This window comes from Humulus lupulus, chromosome X (assembly GCF_963169125.1).
Source record: "Humulus lupulus chromosome X, drHumLupu1.1, whole genome shotgun sequence".
Taxonomy (NCBI): Eukaryota; Viridiplantae; Streptophyta; class Magnoliopsida; order Rosales; family Cannabaceae; genus Humulus; species Humulus lupulus.
The window spans coordinates 10998311-11007288 of record NC_084802.1 but is presented as its reverse complement, the minus strand read 5'-3'; the positions used below and the strand labels follow the sequence as shown (position 1 = coordinate 11007288).

The following is an 8978-nucleotide window of genomic DNA, read 5'->3' as shown; positions in this document are numbered from 1 at the left end:
AAATCCAGACCAATCAACCCAGAATTCAATTCCAGCCAGAAAACAGTAAAGAGAGAGAGAAACAATTTAGTGCCCATCAAGTGTCTTGTATCAAAGTTGGTAGATAACTTTAAGATGGAAGTACAACTTTAAGTTTTCTGAATCCAATCATAGTTTTGATTTGTTTTCTTTAATTAGTACCATATAATTCACTCCAAGTAGAATGAAATAGCTCACTTTACCTTTATATTTGGATATTAAATAGAACTCATCATAGAGTATATGACAAAAATAGAGCAAACTCATATAAGAAAGTAGATAATATGCCAATATTGTTTTAGTTAGTTTACATACAAAGTATTGGCTTATAAATGTATAAATCAAAATCAAAAGAACAAAAAACAAAAAACAAGTAAAATATTTTTCAACAGCCCAGAAATTGTCTATTTGATAAAAAATAATTGAGAACAAATAAATAATCCCATCATTTCATCACGAGAGAAACCTCTAAGAAACCAACTCCACCAAAAATTGACTTAATTTCATTTCACCTACGAGAATCTCAGCTCAGTACATTATTAAAATTTCTTGAAAACCCAAATGCTGATATACATAAATTAGATTAATCAAAACATAGATATGGAAATTAAAGAGTAACATTAGATACCTGATAGAGATGAAATGCGGAGAACCAACGAAGAGAATTTAGGGCGTGAAGTTTTCTTTCTTTCTTTCCTTTCCTTTTTTCCTGAGAATTCGGGGGGGGGGGGGGGAAGAGTATGAAGAGCAAGCACTATATTTGGGTTGAAGATCGACAAGTAAAAGAGGCCAATTTTTCTTCTTTTTTTGAGCAAAGCCAACTCAAAAGATGCTTGGGAGACAAATCATTAGGGCACAATTGGAAAAAACTTGAAAAGGAAGTTGAAATTTTCAGGGAGAGAATTGAAGACATGGAAATGAAGAGAGAGCAAAGCAATGAGATTTTGTCTAAATGCTTGGAGTCTCTTTCATCAGAAAATGTGAGCTTGGAAAGGATCATAAAAAATGTGGCTGTAGAAAAAACTGATGATGATGATGATGATGGCAAGTTCATTAAAGGCATAGAAAAGAGTGATTCAATGCGTTTGGAATTGGAATTGACTGAAGAGCTATTGGTAGTTACAAGACTTGCTTCTGAGGCTAAAGAGAAGGTGAATGAGTACAAAGAATTGAGGAAGAAGGAGAAGAGGGAGTTGGAGAATAGTGTGGTGAGTTTGACAGAGGAGAATAGAGATACCAACAGTTTGCTGAGAGCAGCCTTGTTGGAGAAGGAAATTGTGGAGAAGAGGTTGAAGGTGAATAGCGAGCAGAAGAGAGTTGCCCTTTTGCAGATTGCGGAGCGAGGTTTGCAGAGAGTTGGTTTTGGGTTTATGATGGGAAGTGGGAACACTGAGCAATCACTAGAGAGTTTTTCAGGAACCAAGTCAGATAGCAGTGAGTGTGAAGAGGAGGTAGTAAGCCTGGTATGTATGTACTAAGATTACCTTACTTTAGTTGATTAAGAATGGCCAACACCAATTTCATTATTAGCCTGAAACTGGAACTAGATGATTGGCCTTTGAGAATCGGACAAATGTTAAAACTATCTAATTACTGTCATTTTGAAATTTTCTTATTAGGCATCAACTGTGGAGAGGATAATGAAGAATTTACGGCTTGAGATAACTAAGTTGAGGCGATCTTTGGAAGAATCCAGGTATACCCTTTACCATTCAATTACTAAAGAGAAAACTACAACATTTTTAAAAACAATTCTATCTGTTCACATCTTTCTATGCCCCTTGGAGTTTCTTTTTGGTGTTTTCTATTACTTAACATCAGCACTATGCCTAGGTCAGACACCGAGCGATTGCAGAGTCTTACAGAGAAACAAGCTCAAATTATTGAAGAAAACAAGTTATACATCAAGGAGTTAGAGGAAAGAGAGCGAATTGTTTTTAAAAATGAGTTTAATGTATACAATTAGAAGAAACAAAAATGCATGCACTTACTTGCTTGGTAGAGGTGTACTTCGGAGCTGCTTGACTAACTGAGAGAGAGTGATCGGACGGGAGAGGCACTGACTGAGAGAACCACGAGAGACCCTTGGTCGGTGCTGACTGAGAGAACCGAGATGCGGGTGGGAGAGGCGCTGGGTTCGTCTGGGTTCCTCTAAGAGAGAGATTCACAGTGAACGGGTGGGAGAGGCACTGGGTTCCTCTGAGAGAGAGATGGATTATGCTATGGAGTGAAAATGGTGAAAATGGGAGAGACGGGTAACGTGGGAAGAGAGAGAGAGACGGGAATGAGGGAGGGGAAATGGGTTTTTCTTTGTCTTTTCCTTTTTCAATTAAGCGGCTTTGACAAAAAAAAAGAAAAAAATTAAGCGCCAATGAAATAATATACTCCCGCCAATGAACAGTGCATGCTGTATAGATTATGTAACTTTTTAATAGCGTTTTTTTAATAATGTCCAAATGCAATGCTATTAATGAAGCTTTTTCTTGTAGTGTCTCTTCGACCTCGTCAATCTGACGTCGAAATAGGCTCGTATATCTTCTTGTTCGCATCGCTCCTTGTGCTCGCGAATTAGTCGTTGATTTCGCATAAAAGGCAATTCAGGTCCGGGAGATGACAGATGGTTAGGGAAGGCAAGCTCGGGCCCCTGCCGATTCTCAGAAGACCGCGACATCTAACTAGGAAGAAAAATGTGAAGACCCATTATAAAAAAAGAAAAAGAGAAGAGGAAAGGAAAGGGTTAAGATCTTGATAACTCGAGCTTGTAAGCTCGAGATAACGAGATCGCATTAATCGAGCCTGAAGGCTCGAATTGCGAGATTAACTCAAATGCCAACACCAAACTGTTATAAAGTTCGAGGCATCGTGTGTGTTCCCACACGGGAGTGGGAAAATTATTATCAGTTTAAAAGAATCCCAAATTTCTCGGGAAAAAGTGGGTAGTTACCCAAATAGGGACTGTCATTGGAAAACGTGCACCTAAACCCTATTTCTAAACCCTGTTTCTTACTCCATACAAAACCCTCATGTAACCCTTTCAAAACATAGAAAAGACGCACCATTTTTCCTTAAAGTTTACCTAAAAACAATTTTTATCATTTATATAATAAATTAATGGATCAAAATGCCTTATTTTCCTAGAAATGGTCAAGAACCCAAGAGCCAGATAAGCTATTTATGAAAAATACCAAGGAAAGATCAGAGAACTTACACAAAGTGGATTGCGGATACGAAGAAATCGTCGATTGTAGGAGGGGTAGCAGGAACGATGTCACAAAGCCCAAGGTGGAAAGGGAACTCTGTTTTTTTGGGTTTGGAGAACATGCAAAGAAAGAACTCTGGTTCATGTTTTCTCTGTTTCGTGCTTTCTGAAGGATGAAATGCAAAAGTGAAGAAGAAGAAGGTGAATAGGGGGTTTAAATAGACAAAAGGGAATGTCAAAGGTTAGGGAAATCTGAGCCTTTGATTTGGGTTAAAACACGATCCGATGGACCAGGTTTAATTCTAAAAAGTTGGCAGCAAAAATGTCATATGAAGGGACGTGTACAGATAGGAAGGTACTCAAGTACTTTCGGTAGGCAATCCTCAAATGACATGTGTCCACACTCGAGTGTGGTAGGTGGACACATTTTTTGAAAGTGAAGTTCAAAAATAACAAGTTTGGTTGTACACTTGTATAAATTGACATGATTCCAGGTCTGGTCAGTTATTAACACTCGAGCATCGGTGACATTGTTCGAGCTTAGGTTGTAGGCTCGAAGGCACTGACTTTCTCCGAAGAGTGAGGTCGAAAAAGTCACTGGATGAGGAGGAGTTTGACTAGAATGACGAGCTCGAAGTCTGGACCAGTCTCGAAAAGCGCATCAGCCTTACAATCGAGCTCAACAACGCGTTTTGCACGGGACAACTATTAGGAAATCCCAATTCATTAGGGATTTGTTGCTGTCAGATAGTTAAACCCCTATTATGGTGAGATATTATATAATTAATGCATTTATTTGTATTTATTTCAAATTTGAATGATTGATTGTAGTTTCCCGAAATGGGGAATATATTCTGTCACCCAGATCTATAAATAGCTTGAGAAATTTCATTTGTACTCACGCACAAATTGTACTGAGAATACTCTGTTAAATTGTTTTATGAAAAAGCTTTGAAAATGTTGAGAGAAATAATAGTGACTCGTTGGCTAGGTAGATTTTAACTGTTGAACTACGTAAAAAGTTTGTGATTTCTTCAATTTTTCTTGCAACATTATTTAGTGTTCTTCATATCTAAGTTGACAAAAAAACGGCGTCAACAACTATAATAATTAGTCCTTATATTTGTGATAGTTATTATACATTATAATTTCTAGTATTACTTTGTATTTCTATTATATAATTTTTATTTTTATATTCATATATATTCTTAGAAGTTTTAACTACAATATTCACTCCTATATCACACTACAAATAAGAATGGTACCGTTTACGATCAATATGGTAAATTATAAGTTATAATTTATAACCGCCTAATTAAATAATTTACTTAACCATATATGTTTTGAGGGTTGGTGATTTCATTTTCTACCCTCCATTACTGCAGTGCGCTCGCCTAGTAATGTGTAATTAATGATCGAAATTCCTTGATGTTATATTTGTTGTTAGTTATGTTTAGCTTTGAGTAGGTATGTTTGGGATATAGCCAAAAAAAAAAAGATAATCTCTGGGTTCGTTGGGTACACTCTGTATATATCAAAGATGATTGTTGGAGGAGATATGAGGCTCCACAAAATGCTAGTTGGTATTGAAAAAAGATTGTTATGGTCAAGAACATCATCAAGAACAATATGGAAGAATCTATCTTCACACAAATGAACTTTAGTATCACTAAAGTTTGCTCTCTTCTTTAGCCGAAGTCAAATGACAGGAAGGTTTGGTTTTCTTCCATTAGGAATCGGCTAAGTACTCCCAAGCACAAGTTCATCACTTGGCTTGCTTGTTTAAACATGTTACAAGCTAGAGAGAGACTCCTTAAAATTGGACATATTGTTGATGCTAATTGTCTTTTTTGTGGTGCTCATTTAGAGTCGCATCTACACCTCTTCTTTAGGTGTCACTATAGCTCTACAGTGGCCCAAATTATCTTTACTTGGACAGGTTTCAATGTGCATAAAATGGAGCTAGAAGCTTGTATCAAGAAGATCAAGAGGACGAAACAATCCAAATTCCGAAGAGAGGTATATCTTGTCATTGTGAATAGCCTTATATATAATGTTTGGGAAGCTAGAAACAATACTTTGTGGAATGATAATGTGTATACTGTTAATACTTTTGTACAGAAAATTAAAAGAGGCATTTGTAATAAGTTTTCTCTTTTTAAAAATGAGAAAACAAGTTATAAGGATTGTAATTGGTTTGAGCAAATGAGCCATGTTTAGGCCTTGCTCTTGAGTTGTAATAGGATTTGTTAAGCAATAAAATGATTTTTATTCATAAAAAAAAATATTTAATTATTAATCTTATGTTTCATACCATAATATTATTGTATTTCTGGTGCGAGTAATATTATATGTTTATTAATTCGTTAATTAAATCACCACTTCTCCCTTGTATAAACAGAAAGAACAAATTATAGTGCATGCTTTATACGATTCCCACATAAAATTAATCATCACACATGAATATCAAATATAGCACATGAAGCTATATATTGGTATATATAGAATAATGATACATATATATATATATATAATATATGCACATATACTTATTAATAACAATAAGTTATCGAAATAATATTCCTTTTTTTTGCTCTGAATAATTTATAGAAATAATCTTCAATCATTATAAGTACAAATTAAAGGATATTGCAAGCTGTGGATTGGGGGTCTTTTTCGCCCTGGACTGTAGTCCGCCAAAATAACAAAACCTTCATCAGCATCAATTGTAAATTCAGTGCCATGAATGTTCTCATTATTATTATAAGCAACTTTATCCCCATACGAATCGCCCATACTGGTCTCCATTTTTAGCCCTAGAGAAAAGAAAAGATTGTTAATTATATATATAAAGAAAAACTTCTTCTATATTTTTGATATATGAATAAGTTGTAACTCTATTTGGTTTTAAATAACGGTGTATATTGTACCTAATTACAAGACACTTTCTACAATTTTTTTTTTAAATTTCAGATAATTTAGTCTTGAAAGAAATTTTTTTTATTAATTATATATATATGATATATTCGGAATCGCTTAATTTTTCTGAGCTACATAATATATATACAGAGAGAGAATGACTACAATACATCCACTTTTTTGACAATATCGATTCATCATTTTTTATTTTTGGTACCTGGATATATATAATATATTTTTTTATATAACAATATACATTGTAGTTATTTAACACATTCTACAAATTTTCAAGAAATTTTGAATAGTTTACGAAATCAAAAATATGGTTCAAACTGTCAAATTTTACATGCGCACACAAAAAAACAAGCACGCGTACAAGAGACAGTTTAAACTCTGTTTTCGGTACCATAATTTATTCATAATTTCTTGAAAATTTGTAGAATGTTCTAGATATCTACAATGTATACTATTATATAAAAAAAATTTGTAAATATTTTTATGAGTAACATATAATACAATACTTCAGAAGAGTACGTTTGTTATAATTAGTGATTTGTTACAGTAAAAATAATACGTACGTACCTTCGACTAGAATAACCTTTGAAAATAAGCATATAAACAAAAGTGCCACCAGAGCCAGCTTGGACGCTATAACTTGCTTATTCATATTTTCTGGATATTACACCTACGTACGTAATAGTTGTTGCCTCGTTTGTTGAATATATATCGAAAATATTCCAGCTTATCATACTTAATAATAGTTTGTAGCTTCAATTTCTATATACAAATATATTTGGAATATTTATCAAGAATATTAATTAATTAATTATTAAATGTTGATCTTAATTAATTGAGATGGTATGTATTTTTCAATTTTTAGAAGTTAGAGAAAGAGAGGGAAAATAATGTTTGGTTGCCAACTTATAGTTATAGACTCGTTTTTGTGTTATAATAATTAAAGGAAAAAAAATTAAAGGTATAATTTATCTGATCGGAACTTGACATTTGATATAATAATTGATCATATAATAAATACATACAAATTGCCGAAAAGTCAGCTACGAGACTATATAAATTTAATCACAACGATTGTAAACTCATAAATTTGTAATAGAAATTTGCTAGTATCAACTATTTATATCTCTTCTATATAAAAAATGTGTAAATAATATAATTTTTTAGTTTTAACGATTTTTTTGGTCAACTTTAACAAAATATTTTAAATATTTAACGGAATATACTGTTAAAATAATTAAAAATAAATATTTATTAATTATATTAATATAAATTCAAATATTATAATAAAAATTCAAATATTAGATAATAATATTATTATTATAATATATAATACAAAACTAAATATTTAATAATTATATTAATATACATTTAAATTAGGGGTGGCAATTCGTGTAAACGTGTCAGATTCGTGTCGACACGATTATGACACGACACGATTAAGGTCGACACGAACACGACACGATTATTAAACGTGTCAAAAATATGAACACGAACACGACACGATTATTAAACGGGTCAACACGACACGAACACGATAACACGATTATGACACGATTAATCATAATTATACGAAAAAAATCAGAAAACCTATGTAAAGTATTCGTGTTATCGTGTCTGACACGATTATGACACGACACGATTATTAAATGGGTCGACACGATTATGACACGACACGATTAAGGTAAACACGAACACGACACGATTATTAAACGTGTCAAAAACTCAAACACGAACACGACACGATTATTAAACGTGTCGTGTTCGTGTTTACTTTAATCGTGTCGTGTCGTGTCGTGTCATCGTGTCGTGACCCAAATTGCCACCCCTAATTTAAATGTTATATAAATTGCCACCCCTAATGACTCTACTTATTATTAGTTCGTTTTGACCAAAATAATAATAATAATAATAAAGTAGCTAGTTTAACTATAGGAGTTTCTCTCTAAAAAATCCTTTTTTCTTCTTCATAGTTATCGACCTCTCTTAGCCAATAATTAGAGATCCACCGTCGTGAACCATCGCCTTAATATTGTTTGAGTTTGGTTGAAGACACGTTATGGTTGGAGGATTGGCAGTGGTTTTGGCGATGATCATGGACGACATGTTTGCACATATTCTATTTTGGTCAACTTTTTGTGTTGTTTCATTGTTCCTCTGTGCTTAGTTGTGTTGTTGATATTTTTTTTTGTATGTATTTTTTTTTTCTGATTAAGTTTTATCTTTGTTGTTTACCTACTATGCTTTGATAGATTTTTGGTTTGTTACTATTTATTGGTATAATATGTCAAAACAAAACAAACAATATATCTTCCACATCAAATCTTGCTTGAACATCAATAGGTTTTTAATTGGAGATTTTTTTTTTTAATATTTCTCTTTAGGATTTTTTGTTCTTGTTCACAATTGGTATACCTATATTGGTCCTCTCTTTTGAGAGAATTATATTTGCTTGTTACACTCAAATTTTGAGAATAAATAAACAGACTTGAAATGTAGGCTCGTAAAAAGTAAGTTTAGGATTAACAAGTGTTAGCATTATAGTTGTAATGCCTCGGAATCCCTAATGCAATTTAATAGCTGAATTAGTTGGTCGGGTAGGCCATAACTGTTTAATTATGACATTAAATGAATATATGCATATTTATGTGAATTATATTACAATATGATGTTAAATGCATGCATGTGGGTCAACATTTCATTACAGGAGTGTTTTGGTAATTTGGCCCGTTGAGGGTGTAATTGTATATTTGTATGCATGTCGGTGACATGTTGTTGAGACCACATTATAATGTGGGTTTGTTTGAGCTATTCGGCATGAGACGAT

General features: G+C 33.1%; 1 protein-coding gene across 1 annotated transcript; it reads left to right on the top strand.

Moving 5' to 3' along the window:
• Window positions 1-758: 758 nt before the first annotated feature.
• LOC133805492 (uncharacterized protein At3g49055-like) lies at window positions 759-1984 on the top strand. Its single transcript, XM_062243677.1, has 3 exons — window positions 759-1481; window positions 1638-1714; window positions 1852-1984. Exons 1-3 carry the CDS (start codon window positions 759-761, stop codon window positions 1982-1984), a joined length of 933 nt encoding a protein of 310 aa, XP_062099661.1.
• Window positions 1985-8978: the final 6994 nt, after the last annotated feature.